This window comes from Anopheles arabiensis, chromosome X, assembly GCF_016920715.1.
Source record: "Anopheles arabiensis isolate DONGOLA chromosome X, AaraD3, whole genome shotgun sequence".
NCBI classification, from domain to species: domain Eukaryota; kingdom Metazoa; phylum Arthropoda; class Insecta; order Diptera; family Culicidae; genus Anopheles; species Anopheles arabiensis.
In genome coordinates this window covers 20,316,757-20,341,933 of record NC_053519.1, presented here as the reverse complement: position 1 = coordinate 20,341,933, position 25,177 = coordinate 20,316,757, and the positions used below count along the sequence as shown (strand labels likewise).

The 25,177-nt window shown below is 40.6% G+C and overlaps 1 protein-coding gene across 6 annotated transcripts in view; it reads right to left on the bottom strand.

The window, feature by feature from the left end:
* Positions 1–25,177, bottom strand: part of LOC120906149 (ubiquitin carboxyl-terminal hydrolase Usp2) — a 177,352-nt gene that overhangs the window by 74,775 nt on the left and 77,400 nt on the right. For 4 of the 6 annotated variants that reach the window (XM_040317637.1, XM_040317633.1, XM_040317635.1 and 1 more), the window contains 3 exons: positions 23,762–24,012; positions 17,262–17,879; positions 4,700–4,868 (listed from right to left, as the gene is read on the bottom strand). In XM_040317637.1, coding sequence (XP_040173571.1) covers positions 4,700–4,868; positions 17,262–17,879; positions 23,762–24,012 — 1,038 coding nt within the window. The remainder of the gene's footprint in view (positions 1–4,699; positions 4,869–17,261; positions 17,880–23,761; positions 24,013–25,177) is intronic. The other 2 variants (XM_040317636.1, XM_040317638.1) reach the window with 2 other exon arrangements.

Below are 25,177 nucleotides of genomic sequence, written 5' to 3'. Positions count from 1 at the left end.
CTGGTACCAGCTTCATTTCAATGTGCACAACACTTCAACACTTAGCGAAACTTCGATCGCCTGGGACTTAGGCTAAAACGCACGCGGCCTTTCTCGGCGAACGCTTGAGCTGAACTGATGATTTCGTGTGGTGGCAAGAAAGGGAGCGAACAGAGGAACACTCGCTGCACTAGCGCGAGCGAGACACCGATACCCGCATGTCGCTGCGAGAAAACCAAACTGAGCGCGCAGGCTGAAAGTGAACGCACACATTTACACATGTGTGATTGTGTGAGTGCAAAAACTGTGTAGAAAGCAAAACACGCTCGCGCCTCCGAGTAGTTCCGCGTATTTCCAACCGTCTCTCCCTGCTTCTACATGCCCCTCACCTGAAAGTCGCACACTTTTTCATTCTCATTGCTAGTAGGGTTCCTTCGTCGCTTTGCACAACGGGTGAGAACGCACTGGTGCGCACTGCACACTTAGGGCAGTGTGCGTGTGCGCACAGCTCACTCAATTTTGTTACTTTACCCAACACTAATCCCCTCACCAGACATTCACCAACGACACCTATCGCCAACGACGTTAACCACCAGTCGATACATATATTGGCAAATATAATAACAAATATGTTTAATATGTTTAATATGTGAGCAGAAATGGGTAAAAAGTCGAGCAGTCGTAAAAAAAGTCGCTAATTTGTATCGCGAACGGCAAAAATCGGCCCGCTGCGCAAATTCGAGCAGTTTCCAGCGCAGAAAATGCACCAAAATCTGCGCTGGCCAGCGCAGATTTTGGCTGCTCTCCCGCGCTGGACTTCAGCGATTCCTGCGCTGGGTCGAGCAAGTTTTGCGCCATCTGCTGGCTAAATGGACGAACTATTTATGGCGGCGGAGCAAAAAAAACGGTCAAAAAATTAAAAAATATTGGCGCCCATTTTTTCGTTCCCTTCTTCTCCCTCCCTCACCCTACCATGCCTTACTTGCGCTTCTGCCCGTGCCTTCCGCCGCCAGCTGATTGGCTGTTGCGGTGTATGCGTTGATTCATATATGTGCATTGCGGTTGTGTGTTGTTATTGGTGGGTGTTAGCATTTATTAATTTGTATGTGACCTTGAGACGCTGTGGGAGAAGCTGGATTGGGATTCAAAGTGTTATCGGTGTATTGATGGTTTATTTTATTTCGTGCCGCTGCTGATGAGACCATTCGATGCCCCTGCCAATTGAGGGTGAAGAAGCCTATTTAAAACAAGCGTAGGAGAACGTCTAACACTAATCTAATATTTTTTAATTTGAACATGTTCTAATCTAATCTTCTAATCTAATAAGATGCTTCAACGACCTTCTAAGCATCATGTAGCACAGTGTATAGTGGCAATAAAATATTTTTTGTAATGTGCCGAAATCTGTCTGGAGTTTTCGGGTCACGACACACACACGCACACACACACACAGCGCGGGGAAAGTGACCATTCAGTCTATCATGCCGCGATCCCCCACCCCGCCCGGCGCTTTGGATGATGATGCGCTATATGATAGCTGATGATAGCGGAAGCGGAGAGGGGTTTGGTTGGGGGTGCGTTCTTGCGAGCGCACTTTCGTAGGTGCGTTCTCGCGTACGCGCGTTCGTAGGTGCCTTAGCGCGCGCGCGCGTGTGTGTGTGTGTGTGTGTGTGTGTGTGTGTGTGTGTGTGTGTGTGTGTGTGTGTGTGTGTGTGTGTGTGTGTGTGTGTGAGAGAGAGAGAGAGAGAGAGACAGAGTTTGCGCGCGCGTGTTTGTGTGTTTGTATGTGTGCGTGCGTTTGGAAACCCCACAACTATTTGATTCTGATGCGTACATTTTCGATTTTCTGGATTTGTTTATTATGGTGCGCGTATGGTGCTGCACCTGTCCGTCGACAATCTGGTGGCTTGTTGGTTTGGAGTCGGTATCATGACGCCGATTGACCGGCAATGCCTTGGAATGGGTTCGGATCGGTAGGTTCATGTTTTGGTCGAGTGCATTCCGTGCATTTGTCGCGCCACCGCGGGACACCCGGCAGCAACAAAGTCAAGACCAACTCTTCCCCGGGTGTGGACTGTTATGCTAAGTTCTTATTATTATTATTATTATTATTATTATTATTATTATTATTATTATTATTATTATTATTATTATTATTATTATTTTTATTATTATTACTATTATTATTATTATTATTATTATTATTATTATTATTATTATTATTATTATTATTATTATTGTCATTACGGCCTGTGCGATCATGCCGGCCTTTTCATGACTTGAGTACCACGTAGCCGGATAGTCACCCCTTGCTACGGCGGACGGTTCATACGCGGTTAGAACCCACGACGGGCATGCAGATGTGCGGAATGATGGCGGTGCCGCGGGACCGCTCCTATCCAGCGTGCAACTTGCATACTGCCACACTGTCTCCTGCCCAATGCATACGCTGCAGGTAGCGGCGGACCTAACAGTAGGTGGACTAGGCGGTCGCCGATGATCTCTAGGCTGTAGTATGACGTATGTGTACAAGTGGACAGAGTATTAACGACAAGGGCCCCCGGAAAGATGGTCGTTAGGGCTCCGTGGCTGGAGAACCATTTGCACCTCCCCTCCCCCCATGGCGACAACAATTTTAGGGCCTGTGACCGATGATCGTAGGAGTCCCATGGCCACCCCCCCCCCCTCAGTCGCTGGAAATTTAAGTATACTGTTCAATCTTCCTACAGCTGTGTGTCAGTACTCCCTCCTCCCGGTCATCAGTTACCACTGACAAGTGCCTCAATTCGTCTTTCCGCTTTTCATCAGCACCTTCCTTTCTTTGACCGATGGATCATAACATTCCGGAAGAAAACACATTTGGCGACAGTTGTGCACACACACGCAGGCTCACACAGATGCGCATACGGCTCAGCAGATCTGTGTAATCTAAACCATTTGAAAGCAAAAGCTTAATGTAACAAAGTTATGCTTAATGCTTAAAATGTTCAGTTCGATGGCAGGCCCCAGGGACTGCCAGTGGACTTTCCAATATGCCGGTTTCACAATCAGCTTGCGTTCTTGATGCTGGTGGAACGGAATGTTGATGAAAATCAGCGCCGGGATGAACGTGTCAATGCGAATTAGGGTTCAGCGCGTTGCACAGCAAACCCTCCAGCGTTAACTAGCGATTCCTTAGTCATTTTTACGTGGCAGCGTTTGAACTCATTGTGCTTTTTTGGTTTGATTTGTGAAAATGATACTTGATCGCCGCAATGTTTGTTAACGGCATTTTTAGGTGCCACAACAGCTCGCGAGCATTGACCACACGCGAGAAAGAGATAGCGCTATGGTGCGAAAAAGCACGGACGACGGCTGACAGCGATTGGCCGTCTGACGCACCAACACATCTAAGCCTTTGGCAGCGCGCTCAGGCGAGGGGTATGAGGCGGAGCCAGGGACGGGCAGCTCGACGAGCTGCTTGACAAATTTGCCGTTGGAGAGAAAAGGAAGGCATGATAAAATTCTCAGAACGCCATAACGCCTTCCGTCGCTTTGCACAGCGGGCACATATCAAACGAAAATAAGTTAAGTGAACCAGAAGAGTGTATGTTAAACGTTAACGATATCGATGTAGTATTTGATATTGGTTGCGGAGCGTGTAATACGGTAGTACCAGCGTATATTTACCTCAAGAAATTTAGAAATGTGAAGTTCGAGCCAACACAATTACGTTTTGTAGCGGCGTCAGGGCAAAGGTTAATCCCTTTGGGTAAAATGATAGTGGATGCGACACGAAATAACAAAACGGTTAAATTGCAAATTGTAATAATTCCAACTGGAGATAAAGGAAGGGCATTATTAGGGCGAGAAGGTTTAGATGTCTTATTCCCGGAACGGAGAAAAACGTTTAAGTTAAACCAAATCGAAGAAAGTAATTGGAATAATGAAATGAGAGAGAAATTTCGTAGTTTGATTGATGGCAATCATAACGAAACGATCGAAGGTTTCGAAGAACATTTTATATTAAAACCAAACTACACTCCAATATTCCATAAGGCATATGCGATCCCGTACGCACTTGTGGCAAAGGTGGAAGAAAACATAGAGAATTTAGTGAAAGATGGAATATTGATACCTACCAGATCATCGGCTTGGACAAGTCCGATAGTAATGGTAAAAAAGAGTGATGGTTCGGTACGTATTTGTATTGATTGAAAAGCGACAATAAACCGATATTGTTCCGTTGAACACTATCCATTGCCTAAATATATGTATATTGGCTATGATTGCAAACTGGAGAATATTTTTTAAGATAGATCTTACCGGGGCATATTTACAAGTGAGGTTATCAAAAAATGCGCAACAATTTTATCTGACGAACCATGGTTCATCAGGATGCTAGGTACAAAGAAACGACAGCCTTATCGACGATCAATTAACATAGTGATTAAGCTATCAGTTTGAAAACGTAAGATGATTGTGTAATTCATTTCCTACCAGTTATTATGCCACATAACCGAAGCATGCCTGCGCGAAACAACGTCGATGAGGAAATTGCTTATGACATTTGCTTTAAACAATTCCATAATTTTATTTTTAAAAGAATAATTGCTAATTGTTGTATTCATAGGCTTAATTGTATGGTTTTATATAAGTTTGAGCACGAATTAGTTGATATTATTACTTTCTTTATAATCAAATATGCGTTGATTCAATTATATTTAGAAGTATACTGTACCTTCTCTTGTGTTCCGTAGAGAATCATTGACTTCTGTACATCTTTCATAATTTAAACTGGGTTTTATATGTCTAGCAGATGATGGCGATTTATTTGGATAATGATATTCTTCGCGTTCGTTTGTTTTTGGCGATGTTTGTTGTTTGTTCAAGTTTATTCTGGGTTGAAGCTGTTGATGAAAAGGAAACAAAAAATATTGAAAATTAGCTTCACGATTTATTATTCACCCATGTTCGGTGGTATTGTAAAAGTATTAGAGATCAAGTAGCCTTTGACGGGTAAACACCGTATTTTTTGTGCTCCCGAAAAATCGATCACAAAACCGGTTTTATTTGATTTTGATTTTATTTTGACCTCTTCTTCGATTATGTCGGGGAAGGGGAAAAAACGTACGAAACGTGTAAGAGACGACTTTATTGAATCGGACTCCGAGGAATCGAAATGCTCCGTGCGGCGTGTCTCTTCCTTGGTTGCCGTTAACAAGAGGATGACAGTTGGCCTGCCAGAAAACAATAAGAGTGTACTTGAAACCTGCACCTCTGATATCATGGATCAAGAGGAAATTTGAAATGAATTTACTGTAGTAACTCGTCGGAAGAAAAATAACTCCATTCGAATGTCTACCGATAAAACATCCATCGGCCTGTCGGTCAATCCACCTGCAGTACCTACCGCATTGGCAGTATCATTGGCAGGTCAAAATGTAAGTACATCCCATGGACCAGCTTACAAACCACCACCAATTGTTATGAAAACAATATCCATTACTGAGCTTCGACCGGAGCTTCAATCACGAGGGTTCAGCCGAAATTTCGACTCAGTGGAATTGGTACTTCAATCATCGCGTGCTCGAAGACTAAATATGACGGTATTATAAAATATCTGCATGAACGCAAGGCTGAATTTTTCACCCATGATGCCAAACAAGATCGTCCATTCAAGGCCGTTCTACGAGGACTTCCAGAAATGGAAATTCACGAAATAGAAGAAGAACTCCGGGGAGTATACCAACGACATCGAGACGTTTGAAATTAAAAGGCGCATTAATACAATTCATTCTAGGTTGTATCTTGTGCATTTTAAGCGTGGAACCTGTTCACTAAAAAAATTGAAGATGGTCCGAACCATTAAACAAGTAATTATTAGATGGGAACCGTACCGTGGAAATAAAAAGGGTCTAACGCAGCATCACCGATGCCAGGAATTTGGTCACGGTACGCGGCACTGTAACATCATTCCACGATGTGCTCTATGTGTAGGTCAGCACATTATTGACATCTGTCCAACCAAAGAACAACAGGAAGCATTGAAATGTTCAAACTGCGCGGGCCCTCACCAGGCTGATGATCAAACCTGCCCTCGCCGAACCAAGTATGTAGAGATTAGACAACAGGCGACTCGTCGTCAAACAAAACATCAGAACTTGCCAAACCTGGGTAATCGACTTATAAATTTGAGACCACTAGCTTCAGCTCCACCAGCAATACTCCTCCAGTGACACCGTCTCCCACCGTTCGACCGTCCTCTCCCCAGAGTAGCATAGTGTTACCATCAAATCGTACTGTACCAGAAGTAACACGCTCCCCACCTGGCTTCATCAAACTCGCGCAACGTTTGGAGAATGCGCGAAACGCCCCAGACGTATCAACGTCTGCTGCTGATGGGGAACTTTTTTCTATGGAGGAGCTTTTAACATTTTTAAAAAGATGATATCGAAGATCCGTCTATGCCGCAACAAGACTGAGCAACTCGCCGTTATCGGAGAATTACTCATGCTTAATGGATAATCTTCGAATTGTGTTATGGAACGCGCAGTCGGTGAGGGCTAAACAAATTTCTCTAAGCGATTTTCTTCATCGACATTGCATTTACATCGCACTTATTGTTGTAACACTTCGTGAAATACACTTCGACGTCAATTCCAAAGAAGTGGAGACCAGCAATTAAAACTACAATCTCAGACCGAGTCGCTATAATCCGCAACACAAACCTTCAAGGAAAGTTGAGCAACTCCCAGCACATTCACCTGCCTTTTGGAAGATGGCGAAATTATTGAAGGAAAAACCTCGTCCAATACCACAATTAAAGAGCGCCACTCTTGATAAACTGCTTATTACCGCTATTGAAAAGATCAACGCTCTTGCTGAATAATTTGCTGCGGCTCATCGTATTGGACTCTCGATCAATAGTCCCCATGATAGTGATGTCTTTGCATCCAACACTGCAATTGATAACGTACCACCAACTTTACCACCTGAACAACGTGTTACAGTCACAGAGATCGAAGCCGCCGTCAAACGTCTTCGGAACATGAAAGCTTCAGGCTTTGATGGCATTTTTAACATCTGCCTTTAACGTCTGAATATCCGAGCTCTGGCATTGCTGATGAATATATTCAACGGTTGCCTTGACCTAAACATTTTCCCACAATCCTGGAAATGTGGTAAAGTGATCCCGATTCTCAAGCCTGGTAAAGATCTCACACAACCTTCCAGCTATCGTCCGATCAGCCTGCTGAGCTCTTTTGGCAAAATATTTGAAACGACGATTTTCTGGAGACTGCGAACCATTGTCAACGAGTCTCAAATCTTATCACCACAACAGTTTGGTTTTCGGCCTGGACATTCAACAACTCACCAACTAATCCGCCTACAAAATGCTTTATTAGAGAACAAGCGTATCTCAAGATCCACTGCAATCGTAATGCTAGATGTAGAGAAGGCGTTCAACAATGTATGGCATGATGGGCTCATCCACAAGCTCCTTCAGTACCAACTTCCATTGTACCTGATTAAAATGATCAAGAATTATTTGCATCAGCGCACCTTTCAAATTGTCCTTGGGCCTTGTGTATCTGAGGTGCAACGTGTTCCAGCTGACGTACCACAAGGCAGTATTTTGGGCCGCTTCTATATTTGCTGTTTACGGCGGATCTTCCTGTTCTTCCGAACGGCACTGAGTTGTTTCTATTCGCAGACGACACGGCTATTGCATCAAAAGGTAGAACACCAGCAGAACTAAGACGTAGAGCGCAACGATCCTTGGACATCTTGCAAGACTATGCTTCTGAATGGAAGATCCGAATTAAAAATACCAAGACACAAGCCATGATTGTCCCCCATCGCCTAAGTCATAAACTAGTGAAACCCACTACTCATGAACTAATTATCGGTGGAATATCAATCCCTTGGCTTCAGAAGGTGAAATATCTGGATCTCATCATTGATAATAAGCTCCTATACAACTATCACACTAAGGAACTTTTAACTCGAATGATCACACTACTGAAAAAACTTTACCCTATACTGAATCGTAATTCCCGGCTGTGTCTAAAAAACAAAATTGCTGAATATAAGCAAATAATCTTACCAGCGGCAACGTACGGCATCCCTGGCAACGTAGTGCTTACACAAACATCCACAAAGTCCAGGTGGGATTAAATCGTTTTTTGCGTCTAATCATGAATGCCCCACGCTGGATGAGGCTCGAAGAATTGTACGATTCAACTGGCACTAAATCTCTAACTAAAATCGCCTATGAAATGACCGAACATATCAAAGAAAAAACCCAACAATCTGAGTTCCTTCTTCTAAGGGCTCTTTTTGATGTAAATAATAGTTCATACTTAATTTTTTCGTTAGGTTAAGCTAGATTAAGATAACAAATAGCCGAAGCCTTACATTGTTAAATCCTAAATGAAAAGCTAAACTGAATTATAAGTTAAATTTGAATTTGGCGATGAAAAGCGATGACGCTAAATCTCGCAATCTCTTATCTTATAATTATAAACAATATTTAAAATAAACAAATTTAATAATAGTAAAAGTATTATGAGAAAAAAAAGTGAAATAAACTAGATTTTCAAAATCAAATCGGAAATATGAATACGATGACGGTAGCACATTCAGCCTTGCAAAGGATGAAGAAAGATGAAGCTATAATTTAGATCAGAAATTTCAAACTGACGACCCATGGGTCAAATGTATCCCGCGAAGTCTTTCTGTGTGGCCTGGGATATTTTTAACCAAAATTTATTTTGCATTTCTGCTCCTACAGTACTTGTCAGTCAATTACCTGATACGTCATATATGAAATATGAAAAGGTATTCAACTTCACAGGTTTCTCAACTAAATGTTTTTGATAATTTAATAGTTTGATAATAATTATTATTTGATTATTAATTTGATAATAGTTTCTAAAGTTCCATTGATTATTTTGGGTGGTCGTCTGCCTATATCTAACCTAAGTCGTGAGCTTCAAGGGCCGGATTAACCAATTTAAATATCAACGTAATTTAGAAGAAGGTATTATTGTTATTCATGATTTTAAAGTGACTAAACTTTAGAAATATCAGGAATGAGGTTATTGAGAAAATTTTGTCAGTTTAATAAATAAACCTTAACCTCAATTAATACAAGCAAAAGACAAGAAACAAATTATTAATAATGAAATATTTTGATACAACTCTGCGGAGAAGTCTTCAAAAGGATCCGTTACAGGGTTTTTCAGGGGTTCTCATAGTTGTGGGACACTTTTTTGACTTTTGTCATATTGTCAAGTGAACTTCATATGATGGAAATTAGAGTCTTTGGCACCCTTTTTGGACAGGCTCCTTGGAAATTCCTATCAGATTTGTCCAATAAGGATGCTATAGAGTCCATTTCCCATTACATTAAGTTCATTTCGCGTAGAAACGACTCAATAAAGTGTCACACAGCTATGAGAACTCCTGGAAAACCCTGTATTGCGGTTGGTTGATACAAAAAATAATGATTCATGTTTGAGACATTGAGCTTAACACTACGTGAACATAATCAATGCATAAGACAACAAAACAGAATGTTAGAAGACCGCGTCAAAGCTATCGATTGTAACAAATTTATAACGATAAGCTTTAAGCTAGTAAGAGAGAGACATTTGGTTCAAAGTTTGAGGCAAACGGTCAAAGAATCCTCAAAACCTTATTTTTGAATTAGAATTTATGCATCAATGAAACAAAAACATAAGGTTTGATGCGTAAAATGTTGTACAGTCTGTTAAAATTTGGAAGAAATATTCGTGCCTAAAACCGTTTAACTTGTTACGGTATCTAGAAAGATATCCCCATGAGCGCTAATGACAAGACTTGAAGACTTATTCATTACCTTGCTAAAGATAGATACGATTTATGTTATTAACATGTTCAAACATGCTCAGTAAACGCAAAGAACAAAAATGTTCAATTGGTTATTCTATCTAAACAATGAACAACGGAATGGAGTCAATTAGGTCCTTAAAGGCATTTCTTCTACTCCTTCATTTTTGATACTTCTAAAAGTTTAAGTAACTCTAAAATTATGAGAAACAATAGCTCTCTTCAAAATTACTTTGTTACGTTTGTTCCACCAACGGTATTTGGCTGATTCAGGCCGTAGTGCGTATGGACATCTGGTGCGTATAGGTGGTCATCTGCGTATAACCTTATGTTATACGCAGATGACCACCCAAACCAGATGATGGGCCTTTAATAACTGATATCCAACAATTTTAGAACCATATTGGCCAATTTTGGCCAGCTGCATGGTAATTCTGCAAAGAAATCGAGAATGTCCGACTTTAGCTGGACCGCTTACATATCATACCTTAAAAACAGTCAAAGTAGTAATCTGATTTTGTGCACAGACATAGCTAAAGAAAGTCTAGGAAACTGGCAGGGTGCCGTAAATTCAGATGAAAAGTGAAAATATGAGGTGTCCGACTTTAGGTTGCCGACACTGTATGTACAAAAACAGTAAGGAAAAACATGAAAAACTGTTAGTGTGGTCTCCTTCACGATTCTATTCAGCTTTTTGTATGGAGTTTGAGAGTTGGTGGCGGAAATCATGTAAACACGCCATACAAAACCACACACAAAATAACCCTGCAATTTTCAGCCTAGATTACTGCCCGTTGTCGCAGTAACGGAATGCAACGTTACTACGATTATCCACTAGTATATTTTTCCATCCAGTCCGTGGTAACCAAGCTCCGATGAGGTTAATCTTCCTATGAACCGGTCTCCTAGTAATGACTGCCTACTCGGCTGCGTGGTACATAAAAGTAGAGAAATTCTTTTTAGGTTGACATAAACTTGAAGGTTGTTCAGTCAAGAAGAAGATTTGTTATTAGCAGAATTACCCGATTTTACAAGGGTTGACTTAAATGTCTCGTTTAAATAAAAAAAAAGAAAAGAAAAATATTCAATCCAAGGAGCTCTCAAACTATCCCAGCGATCTTATCTCAAAGCTTCGTGTCTTCTTGTCTGGCATTATAATCGTAGGCAGTTAATATCTACCATAGCAATCATTTGGATACACGTGAGTTGATAGGTAAATCTATATAGATGAATAAACAGGAACAGTCTTGAGTATCAGGAACTCGATCCATTAAATATTTGTGGACATGACAGGTGACGCTCACGCGACATGGATACTAGTGAGCGTAGACAATATGAGTGCCAGTGAGCATAGGCGGAGCTTAGTAGTACCGTTACTGTTAAGCCCGCAAAACCGGTTCAAAGCAGACCACGTGCAATACTGCTGCGCGGTGTCGGGCGCAACTCGGTGAACTTGTGCACACGAGCCCTAGTTCAATTCCGCGCAGCAAATAATATTTTTGCTATTACGTTATAAAATAGTACTCCTATTATAAATATTATCATACAAACAATCGCTATTGCAACACTCTGTAAACGACTCCGATTAAATAAAAATAAACACTAGTAGCAAAAGGAGAAATTTTGTGCAACCGACTTTTACTTCTGAATATCCGAAAGTACTTAGATCCGTTCCACGCAAGCCATGTACTCCTTTCGAGACCCTACCCAAGGCAATCTTGACTGGACACTACCTGGCGAGAAGGCCTGGTAACCATCCTCTCCTTAAATACCCGGGCTCGTTTCCTCGTGTCAACTAACCAAGGTGTTCGACATTGGCAGGATTCCCCTTCTGTCCGCATAGGCCCCCACAAACTTGGTGCACTTGGTGCAAGACCGTGGTCGGCGGGTTCGCTTCGTCCATCCGCTGCGACTGCACGGGAAGGCAGCGGGCATATACTTGACGCACGGAAGACGACGACATCGCCAGGACCAGTCACCTTCGCGGTTGGTCGGTGTACGACGGCGACCGGCCGCAACAGGTATTCTTCTGATAAAATAATTCAATAAACAAAGATACATCAATCCAAGAATATTCTGTATAAAAACTATGTACAGTATCGGACAGAAAGATAGAACCCTGGTGTTTTCAACGCAGCATGCACCCGTTGGGACAGGTTTATGTGTGGTTTATGTGTGGTTTGTGTTTGTGTGTGTGTGTGTGTGTGTGTGTGTGTGTGTGTGTGTGTGTGTGTGTGTGTGTGTGTGTGTGTGTGTGTGTGTGTGTGTGTGTGTGTGTGTGTGTGTGTGTGTGTGTGTGTGTGTGTGTGTGTGTGTGTGTGTGTGTGTGTGTGTGTGTGTGTGTGTGTGTGTGTGTGTGTGTGTCTGTGTGTGTGTCTGTGTGTGTGTCTGTGTGTGTGTCTGTGTGTGTGTGTGTGTGTGTGTGTGTGTGTGTGTGTGTGTGTGTGTGTGTGTGTGTGTGTGTGTGTGTGTGTGTGTGTGTGTGTGTGTGTGTGTGTGTGTGTGTGTGTGTGTGTTTGTTTGTGTGTCTGTGTGTGTGTTGGCTTGTTCCTTGTACGAGAACGCAGGTGTGCTGTTTTATGAATGTGAATGCGACTGAGGTACGACATGGAAACGCTCACAATAGCAATGAACTCGGCATTCCCTCACAGGTGTTTCTCCAGTGCACGCCATTCAAAGGCCTGCGTGCATCTCTGCGTTGAACGTTGTGTGCGCATGGGAAACTTTGTTTTTTCGTTGAGCAAGCGCACAAGTGTTCTTTTCAATGGGCGTTTTGTTTCATGAGCGCGGCAGTATTCTGTTCTCGTTTTGAATGGGTAGATGCTCATTCGCTTACTCATTGATAGTTTTTATCAATACGCTTTTTTTGCTGCTCGACAACGATGTGATTCATCGTGTATAAAAGCAGAACGCAGGCAGTGCACGGCATCAGTCTTGTCCAAGTTTTAAACCAGTGTGTTCTTGACGGTCTAAGCAAGCAATTTTTGTTACAATGGGTCGAGGTAAACATTGTACCGATTATCAGCGCCATATCATTTAGCGAATGGCGGCAGCTGGCATTAAGCGCAGAACGATCGAGTTCGTGATGGAACGATCGCGCACTTTTGTGGCAAACGCGCTTCGGACAACCGAAACGCGCAAGTCACCCGGGCGTCCTCGGAAGACCACGGCGGAGGAAGACCGTAAGATTGTGAATATATCGAAGAAACATCCGTTTAGCTCGGCACCAGAAATAGGCAGACTGAAATTGGCGGTGACGCCGAGAACAGTTCAGCGAAGATTGGTCAGTGCCGGGCTACTAGCGCGGGTGCCACGCAAAATGCCCAATTTAACACCTGCGCATAAAAATGCACGGGTGTTATTCGCAATTGAGCATATGTTCTTCGAAGAAGAGGAATGGGGCAGTGTTTTGTGGTCAGACGAGTCGAAATTCAATCGACAGGGGTCGTACGGACGCAGGTTGGTTCGGCGCCTTTTTTTAAGAAGGACCTTTTTTACGGCCGCCTCGCTAGAATCGTAGATGCATGCCCCAGACATAACCTCATAATCATCCTGGGGGATTTCAATGCAAAAGTCGGTAGGGAGCCAATGTACCGCCATTACACTGGCTGTCACAGTCTGCATGAGCACAGTAACGATAATGGTAGAAGATTGGTCCAGTTCGCGCCAGCGAACAATCTGGTTGTAGGAAGTACCAAATTTGCGCGGAGGCGAATCCACCCGGATGGCGAATCCTTCAACCAGATCGAACACGTGTTAATTAGCCGCCGACGACAGTCGAGTCTGTTAAATGTCAGAACATATCGAGGAGCCATTATCGATTCCGATCACTACTTGGTTGGCTTAGTGATACGTTGTAGAATCGCCCGCCCTCGCGCCAATGGGGGCGGAGAAAACACGCAGCCTCGGCTCAATACGGACTCTCTAAGGGACATTACTGTCCAATAGGAATTCAAAGCCGCTTTAGACGAGTCTCTACAACCAGAAATCAGTTATGAAACTACGAGCGAGAGGTGGAACGCTCTAAAAACAAAAATAATAAACTGTGCAAGAAATATTGTAGCGAAGCAACCGATTCTTTCTACCCAGAGATCAATCAAAACGTTTTTTTTTAGCCGAAATTAGAAACGTGTATAATTTATTTATATTTCGCAAGGTGGCGCTAAAAAATCACGTGCGTATGCTCGGGTGCACGAAGGAATCTGTCATTCCCCCTCAGGGCTTCGGTTCGTGCCGTCGCTGGTCGGTTTTCGATAAACCGATTGATTTCGAAGCGACCGGCAGCGCCCTCTATCGCGTGACCCGTGCGAGGAGGCTTTTGCATCCGAATTGACGGTTGATGGCGTCAACAAATATACTTCCACCACGTCGTGGCAACACCAAATCTGGCTGGTTCGGCGATGAATGCAGACAATTGACCGAACGTAAGAATACTGCATACCGAGCAATGCAGCAACGGCATAGAACGCGGGCATGCGCAGAGGAATATTCACGGCTCAGACACGAAGAGAAACGATTGTACCGCTCCATAAAGCATGCTTTGGAAGAGCAAAACAAAATAAAATGAGCATTTCCAAGGCCTTGAATGTCGCAACAGATATTCTGATGACGAATATTCTATCATGACAATCGCGGTGGGCTCAGTACTTTGATGAATTACTCAACGACCAGTTTAACGAACAGCTAGAAGCGCCACTAGCAGATAGTGTCATGCTACTGCCACCTAGCATAGAAGAAACACAAAAGGCTATCCGTCGGCTGAAAAATAACAAGGCACCCGGAACCGACGGAATTGCAGCTGAACTGGTCAAGAATGGAGGTGCACGACTAGAAAACGAGATTCATCAAATCGTTACTGAGGTGTGGGATAGCGAATCGATGCCTTGTGATTGGAATCTCGGCATTATCTACCCCATATACAAGAAGGGAGACAGGTTGAACTGCAACAACTACAGGGGTGTTACGGTGTTGAATACCGCCTATAAAATATTATCCCTGATCCTTCAGGATCGCCTTGTCCCGCACGTCGAAGAGATAGTCGGAAACTATCAAAGAGGATTCCGAAACGGAAAATCTACCACTGATCAGATCTTCACCATGCGGCAGATCTTGGAGAAGATGGCTGAATACAAAAACGACACATACCATCTCTTCATAGACTTCAAAGCCGCATACGATAGCATAGCCAGGGTACAACTTTACGACGCTATGAGCTCATTTGGAATCCCGGCCAAACTGATAAGGCTAGTTAGAATGACTATGACCAACGTCACATGCCAGGTTAGGGTGGATGGAAAACTCTCGGGACCTTTTGCTACCACCTAAGGTCTGCGCCAGGGGGACGGGCTTGCTTGTCTCTTATTCAACCTGGCGCTAGAAAGGGCCATCCGTGACTCGAGGGTGGAGACTATGGGAACCATCTTCTATAAGGCAACCCAGATCCTGGCATACGCTGATCATATAGACATCATTGGTCTGCGGCTCTCCTATGTAGCAGAAGCCTACGAAAGGATCGAGCAGGCGGCAGAGAGCCTCGGATTGCAGATAAACGAGGCAAAGACCAAACTGATGGTGGCAACATCAACAGGCCTACCAACAAATAATCAGAATCTATGTAGGCGTGACGTGCATATAGGTGAACACACTTTTGAAGTCGTCCCACAATTCACCTATCTTGGGTCAAAGATCAGCAACGACAATAGCATGATAGCTGAGTTGCGCGCAAGGATGCTGGCTGCCAACCGGTCATTCTACAGCCTGAAAAAGCAGTTCACCTCAAAGAACCTGTCGCGACGGACGAAGCTGGGACTATATAGTACCTATATAGTACCAGTACTCACATACGCCTCTGAGACATGGACACTGTCCAAATCTGACGAAACTCTCTTAGCCGCGTTCGAGAGGAAGAAGGATAATTGGCCCCGTATGTGTGGAAGGACAATGGAGGAGCCGCTATAATTGCGAGCTATACGAGATGTACCGCGACCTCACTGTCGTACAGCGTATAAAGCTCGCCAGGCTCCGGTGGGCTGGCCATGTTATACGCATGGAAACCGACGACCCAGCCCGTAAAGTCTTTTTAGGCCGTCCACATCCTTGTGAGGAGGCGTGGTAGGCCCAAATTGAGGTGGCAAGATGGCGTGGAAGCGTCCACCATTAAGGCCGGGATAACGGACTGGCAGACGAAGGCGCGAGACCGTGAGCGGTTTCTTACACTCCTGAGGCAGGCCAAGACCGCAAAGCGGTTGTAGCGTCGGAAAAGGAAGTAAAGTATCTTTAAAAACATTACATTTAATTAAAATGGTAAGAGAACGAGATCCTGACATTATCTACGCTCTGCACCTCGCCTGGCTTGCGTCGCCCCGGTTGATACGCCTTGAAGCTTAGGTTTACATGTGGTGATCGAGGAGCTTAGCCGGGGTAACGCATCCCATAATTATATTTATGTTGTTCCTGGATACTTATTCTTTTTTTTTTCTAATTATTTGTAAAATTCTTACGAAAGTTTATTTTTCATACAGTGAAAAACACATCGTTTTAGTATACATTTAATTTGCTAAATTATTCACTTGTTTTTAAATCTCAGGTTATAAAACGTTCTTAGTTGACTTTTAACTTTGTTATTGGTGGTTTTCAATTTTCAGAAGTCATTATAAAAGTGTAAATTTTTCAATAATGCAGGTAACCATTTCGCCCCAGTTTCCCCTATTAGGTTTAAGCTAAACATAACAAAATAGCTCACGACCTGGAGAGCCGCTTATATGGGATTGTAACAACATTTTCGTCTTTCAGCTTTTGAGTTAGCAGAGAAAAATAAAAACACATCACATTTCATCCAATCCAAAGTATTTAGTAAATTATTTTTCTTGAAATTGATCTGGAATAGGTTATTTGTATTGAATTAAAAACAACCAGTCATCACAGTTTGTTATTTTAATAATTATAACCATCACAAAGTCGAAATCACCCCTAATGGTGTATATTTTACCCTCTCATCATGTAGATTTTACCCGCTATGCAGTCTTAAACAAAAATGTTTTTTTTCGTTAGAATGGTATCAAAACCATTCCAGGATCTGTACTGTCTCGTAACGCAGTACATAATGAATCAAAAAAGCTTTTTGGATATTTACTAGTAAATTTACAATGGCAAAAGTATTGCCATCGGGAAAAATCCATAAGGTGTCTAAACTACCCTCATTTATCTTTTATGTAGGCCTTGACCGACAACGGTTTGTTCGCCAGAGGAGAAGTAGAAGGATTCGTTTTATTTTTGTGGATGGCACGCACGCTAGACTTGAGAAATTCAATCGAGTTGAGATTAGAAAATTACAAGTAGTATTATTACTTTTATATTTATTTATTCATCGTGTACTTTACACAATAGAGGAAACAGTCTATTATTATTATTTAAGCTGTTGTACTTACTTGAGTGGCCTGATCATCTTCGCATTCTTTGCTTGTTTCAATGCTTTTGTTCAAGGCTCTATCTGTCTCCTTACTAGCTTCATTTAATGTTGCAGGTATGACCACATCTTCCGTAACATTTTTATTCACGTTTCGAATTATATCATTTCCAACCAATACGTTGCTACGCTTAGGGATTCGATTGAATTGATTTTTATCGCTTGATACATCATCATAAGGATTTTCAGTGGCCCATGTTAAGATGGTATTAGTTTTCGATGTTTTATCAGAAGCTGACACATTTCTTTTCACTTGTTCACATTTTTGTTCCATGATACTATTAGCATTGGCATTGGCATCTTTCCTGATATTGCTTTGCGGCTTTATACGTATTGTTGCGGAAACATGTAGATTTGCAGAGTCACTGGCAATGACCTCTTTTTCTTTGTATCCTTCTCTCATTAAATCATCAGTCGTTACAGTTGCAGTCACTATCGCAGAGGACGACTGTATGCAAGAATCAATTGAATCGTTTGCATCACAGTGTTTATCGATTGATTGACTATTGTAACTTGAATTCGATGAACTCTCTAAAGAAGACTGTGCACGTAGATTGACCGTTTCCTGCGTAAATGATTCCTCCAGTTTTACAGTAATGTTAAATATTTTCATGGCAATTGATGAATGGTAATGTTTGCGTTAAAAAAATGCTTGGAGAAGGTTTGTTTATTTTATTTCAAATTGAATTTTTCTACCTCCAATGTTCGATTTTTTCAATCAAAATTGAATTGAAACAGGTTATAACAGACGAGCACAAATGAAAAAGTATAAAACATGATTTAAAAATAATGGTCCAATGAAAAGATGTAATGAAAATAAAAAGAACAAATAAATTAATATCTTGCGTAATAAATAACTATTTTAAATGACGAATTTGCTTCAATGTTATGCAATTTGATTGATGTAAATGTTTTGTATATGTTTTGCTGTGTTTCGGTTTTCTAATTTGTTAAAAGGAATATTACAGGAATAAATAAAGGAATATTAAAAAAAATTAAATCTTCATAGTATGTTAATATATCTCTACTAGCTGGCCCGACAAACTGAGTTATTCATAAAAAAAACTAAAATATTCCATTATTGCTTTGTTACTCGGGATAGTTGTATCGTGCCCGTATACACTCAGGATCCGATCATCGAGTGTAAACCGCCAGACCCCTCACACCAAGTGTCAAAGTGCTGTATACAACACAACAACAATCCTGCTCTTTGCATGGGAGCTAGAAAATCATTTTTAAATTTGGTTTAATGTAACATCTGAACGAATTTTAAGTCTTAAAACCTATTCTCATACCACCATAAGGTGTGTGCAAAGTTTCGTTGAAAATGATCAAGCCGTTTCGGAGGTTGCTCGCAACAAACACCGTGACACGAGATATATATATATAGATATATATATATATATATATATATATATATATATATATATATATATATATATATATGTATATATATATATATATATATATATATATATATATATATATACATATATATATATATATATATATATATATATATATATATATATATATATATATATATATATATATATATATATATATATATATACATATATATATATATATATATATATATATATATATATATATATATATATATATATATTTTTTTTTTTTTTTTTTTTGTATGTATGTGTAAAAGAAAAAAATTTACATATGGTGGCTAAACCAATTGGATCGGATACCATAATAACGACAAAAAGTCTGACAAAAAAGATAACAAAGTCTCTACCAAATCCCAAAGTATGTTTAGAGACACCAACAAGAAATTGGCGCAGGGTCTGGCATAACAAAACCAGTCGAAAGCTAAATTCCGACCATATTACAAACAGTTTCGAGTTCATGTTTCAAATTCCGGACAGTTTCAAAATGAGGTCTATTTTTTTCAAATTCGCATTCACATTACACTTTTTTTAGTATTTATTTATTTTCTCCTGAAAACTCCCAAATAACTCTTTATTAATGAATCCGTCTCTCCTTATTACGATAATAAAAGATGGAAGAGTAATACGGTATGAAATGTCAAAAGATTTTCAGTTTTTTCATTCAGAAAAAACGGCTTTGGCCGTATTGCATAAATATTTAGTAATTTTTATACGAATAGTTTCTTCTCGTCTTTGAAACCCACTCAAATCCATAATTGGGCTAGATTTAATGTTGCGGCGCGCCTGACTTTGCCGACTATTGCTCTACGTCAAGCATCAACCTGGTGAGGAACGATCGCGATGAAGTTGAAAATGTCAGGCAGCTACGCGGCTTAATACATATGATACCTTGTCCTTAATTACAATCGGGCGACATCGTGATCATGTTACATCGCCCATGCTCATTTATTTATTTATTTGGTTTATTTATTTATTGATTTATTATTTATTTTACAAGTATCGGTTATTTTACAAGTATTTTACAAATACAAGTACAACAACGCGGAAAAACAGTATTTTCATTCGAAAGTAACTGTAAATACCCTGTATTGCAGCATGTTTGTCTCAAGTGATCCGCGGACCAAAGGTTGGAGACCACTGCTTTAGATCAGCTGCTTTCTAAATGATCGAGCGTTGAGGGCCAGGAGAATGCAATGTTTTACAGATACATTATTATATTATTACAATAAATAAACAAAATAACTAGTTAATGATATTAAACAATGCCATTAATTATATTGTTGTTTTTCTTAAATTATTGTTTCATCGAAGCAAGTTTCACATTCATTTTATTAAATTACAATTACTAAAATTGATTGTAAAGATTTTTCAGTTAAGAGTCAGCAGCATAACAGCAAAACTCATTAAAAATGTTGAAATTTTTTTTCAGAATATCCTGAGATGGTACAAAAACCTTAACAGCTGAAAAATTATCGAGACAAAAGTTCAATCGTTCAGTACTATTACGAGGCTTTACGGATAAGTAATGCCAGGTCAGACAAATTGATAGCTCATTTCTTAAAAGCATCTCCTAGAAAATCGTTCTACTCTTAATAAGCCATAGTGTGTTACGATTGTTCTCGTAAAATCAAAAATGATTTTTTAGGAAATATTCGTTTCTTTTCAAATTTACCCTTAAATTTGACAATATTTATTGGGTGTATATTGGGTTGACGACACCAAATGGAAGGGGCCCCTCAATCGACGGGATCATCAACGAGGCCCCAAATGGCCGAGGCAATGGAGATTGTTTTTCGTATTATGACTGTGTATGGCTGTATGTTGATGCAGCTGTAACGGTTTTTGGTCTTGTTGTATTCGAAAAAATTGGAATAGTCGATAAAAAAACCATTTGTAATTTACATGGCTCATAGGTCCCTTGCACATTTCCACACCACCGCCACCCACCACTTATTTCCTAAACCTTTCCCAATTCCCCTTTTCGTCGGTCCACAAACTTGATGTGGTCGATAAGGGCCCAGAATGAAAATTTTAGTTTTTGCATTACCCGCTGCGCAAAGCGATCGAAAACTTCTCATACTCAAACTGCAAACATATTTCACAGCCCATAGCCGGCATCGCGAATAAATGAACACATTTTAACAGTCGTTTAAAGTTCATTTTGGTTTAACCGAGTTCATTTGTTGTTCATTCCTGTTAAAATAAACGACCGTCAAAACAGTTAACGACTGCTCGATATCGCATATAGGCAAACACGGGGAAAAAATTCGAGCAGGATAATTAAACGACTGTTAATTTGCATCGCATACGCTCTTGACAGTCGTTTGTTTAACGGCGGCATAGGACCAGTCGTTAAAATTAACAAATGAACTAAATGCGTTCGCGATGTCAAATTCTAGCAATTTTTAACGACTCTAGTTAATTTTTAACGACTGTTAATTTTAAACCAATTCTTTCGCGATGCCAGCTCATGGCTGTGAAATATTTCGCATTCAAAATTGCTTCAAATTTATAAATGAAATATTTCGAATGTTTCAGCGCTGAAATTTTAGGAATGAAATATTTCTTCGATCGGAATCCAAGCGTTTTCCCTATCATTTCTGCTTGCTTTTTCGATCGCTTTTGGCGGAAACCCGCACGACAAAATCGAGCAGTTTTGTAGCTCGGATTTTCGATCGCTTTCCGCCAAAAGCGATCGAAAAAGCGAGCAGAAATGTCAGGGAAAACGCTTATAATCCGATCGAAGAAATATTTCAATCCAAAAATTTCAGCGCTGAAAATTTCAAAATATTTCATTTATAAATTTGCAACAATTTTGAATGCGAAATATTTCACAGCCATGTGGTGTGAAATATGTTTGCAGTTTGAGTTTGAGAAGTTTTCGATCGCTTTGCGCAGCGGGAAGCTATCGAAAATCCGAGCTACAAAACTGCTTTATTTTGTCGTGCGGGAATTCTGCTCGCTTTTTCGATCGCTTTTGGCGGAAAGCGATCGAAAATACGAGCTACAAAACTGATCGATTTTGCCAGTTTTGTAACTTTTGGTTTCCAGAAATGTCAAGGAAAACGCTTGGATTCCGATCGAAGAAATATTTCAATCCAAAAATTTCAGCGCTGAAACATTCGAAATATTGCATTGATAAATTTGCGGCAATTTTGAATGCGAAATATTTCACAGCCATGGGCTGTGAAATATGTTTGCAGTTTGAGTTGGAGAAGTTTTCGATCGCTTTGCGCAGCGGGATAGTTCATACCCACGTTGGCTTTCTCCACTCCGCCTCTCTTCACCGTCCTTTTACCTCGCTTTATCATTATTCGTTCTTGCTCTCTAGCTATATTGAGCGGGAGACTGAATAATTTTTGTGCGGGAGGTTGCAAACACTCCATTATATGATTGAAAACCTCTTCATAAGGGTTTTCCAGGAATTCTCATAGCTATGGGACACTTTTTAGGCTCTTTTTTACGTGAGATTTCCTCAATGTAATGGGAGCTGGACTTTTTAGCACCTTCTTCTTTGGCACAACAACCGCTGTCGGTCAAGGCCTGCCTGTACCCGCTAGTGAAGTGAGCTTGGCTTTCAATGACTTATTGTTACCATAGCAGGATAGTCAGTCCTACGTATGGGAGCACGATCTATTCGGGACTTGAACCCATGACGGGCATGTTGTTACGTCGGACGAGTTGACGACTGTACCACCAGACCGGCACCAGCACCTATGTTGGACAAATCCAAACATTTCCATAACACTTTGACCGCCGGCCTGACGTCGCAGATTTTGAGTGAGCGCATGGCAAGAGAGCGATGAGAGCGACAATTTCCCGTGCGACTGTTATCATTCTTTTGTTTCATTGCGATAAGCGACGTAGCACATGTCGTTCTCGTTCTCTCTTTCCTACCTCATTCGTTCTAAAGAGAATCACTGGGCGTCAGATACACAGCTGAAGGGTGAGCTAAACAGTCATGCGTATTTATAGGACACGGCGCTTAATTTGTTTATCGATTGTATTATTCCAGAACCATTCCAGAACTATTGTGTTTGTGTTGGTCATATGCAAAAACAAAAAATTAAATACCTCAGCACGAATTCCGTTCGCCAAAGTTCCATTCGCCGTTGCACTCGATATCTCATCATTTATTATTTTTACCCTTTGCTTACTAAAGTTCCATCATGATTTCTATTTATATTAACACTGAGTCCATATTAAACGTGTTTCCAATGTATCCGTTATATTTCGGCGCATCCTTTTCTTTACAATTCTCTATTATACATTCGCAATAGTATTGTCATGGAATATTTTGTCTTAGAAATTTTAGGATCGTGAAAGCAAACTTTCGCTGTGAGTTTAAATTTGACTGTGGACACTAACGTTGACGAATGAAGAATTCGTTAATTCGTTAATCACAAAGATAAATCAGACGGCGATGTTTTGGCAGTACTTTTGTTGAAGTTATGTTTTTTTTTTGTTTATGGTGCGGTTTTCAGGGGTAAAATTAACTTTTTGAACATGCAGACATGAAATATACACGTTATTTTGTTGAATTTATGATTTCAAACCATTTTATCTATTTTGATATTATGTCATGGGTTTCTAACACTTTTCGTCGACATTAGCTATAAAAAATATTTTACTTTAATAAAATAATACTAGTTGTGGCAAACAGGCCTCATCTGTTTAGATAATCATGCCTATTGTCTGCAAAAACTCATTTTGAATTGAGCGCCGTATGGATTTGGGCGAACGCAGTTAGTGCTGTGGCCTAAAGTGTTTGAGAAGAGGCGTCAGTCAAATCATAGGATTGGCTTATATTGAATGAATGAGTAAAATGAATGTTTTGACGTTATGGAAGTAATTAATGGGAGTATTTGACGATGCAACTGTTGTTTATTTGTTTAGTGTATGATATGATATTTTTGTGTACATTTGGTAATTATGTTTTGTAAAAAAAAATGTATTAACATCAATTTTAAATGTCATGTTATTCATTGCAACATGCTTAACGTCGAAAAATGGGGAAACATGTATCGAAAAGCAATAAAGACAATATTTTTACCTTGCTTCTGCTGTTGTGAAGCTTTTCTTCTGATAAATCAGTACTCGATGTTTCTAATGATGAGCTTGCGGAATTCGCTTTGGGAAACCTTCCAGAATATGCTAAACTCAACTGAGTTATACGTGATGAAACACTAGCAGCAGGTTTATACGTCGAAAGACTATATCGTTGATAGATTTCAGCTCCACATAACGCTGTGTTACGTATATTTGAAACGTAGCTACTGTTATTTCTCAGGCTTGTCGTTGAACCTGTAATTTGAAGAAAAGCTTGTTTAATTGTTTAATTGATTACGTGTGTTAAACGCTTAATAGTTGATTTGTGTAGTTATTCATAAAATGTAATATTGTAATTATTGGTCAAATAAGCGATCTTATCATCGACTTAAAAGTGCAACTTAAATTTCTATAATAAGTACTAACATAACAAAAAGCTTGTTCAACGCAGTGTAAAATTATAAGATAGCTTAATGAAAACTTCTAGAGTGGTAACAGTCGAATAACATATCACGTAGGGTCGTTGTGTCTTTATCTACTGGTGTTGGGTCATACGATCCATTTCACGACCTGACCCGGAGTCGGGTGCGAGCCAGCCGGAATCGATTGCAACCCGTGGGTGCAGCGGGTGCGCTGCTGCGTGGTAATAAATAAAATTTCGAAAGCCTCGAACCCTAACCCATAATGTCACTGGAAGCCAACCCCACAAGTGGTACAGGCAGGCCTTGACCGACAACGGTTGCTGAGCCAAAAAGAAGAAGAAGGTAGTTTTTATGGTTGCGCGTGCGCGTTTGTGTGTGTGTGTTTTTGTTGATGTTTATTATTGGAATCAAACAGACCTGCAATATCGTCAAAAGACGTATGGGGCCGTCCATAAATTACGTAACGCTGAAATTGGGATTTTTCGACCCCCTCCCCCCCCTATCGTAACAAAACGTAACGTTGGAGGAGATCCCCCTTCCAAAATTACGTAACGCATGATCGAACACCCCCTCCTTAATTTGGTTTTGCATCAACAAATACAAAAAAATATGGGTTTATATTTTTTTATTTGATTGCTTTTATAAAGTTGACGGTAAGATTGAAAACTACAGTCTTTACCTGAGACACACGGCTCTTAAACCTGTATTACACGGTGGATTTTTTCATGGCAATTTTCTGTCAAACCTCTGTTTTGGTATTTTATAAATGTCAAGTTCGTGTTCCCTATCAAAAGATATACAGAAATAAAAGTGCAAAACTTACCCAAGTGGGCGATCATTTGTCAGTGACCAGTGATAGGATTGTATTACGTTACGTAACAGAATGTGAACCCCCCCTCTCCTCTATGTAACAAACCGTAACGCTACAGGGAACCCCCTCCTCACCTTTGAGCGTTACGTAATTTATGGACGCCCCCTATGCATTAATGGAGAGGGTC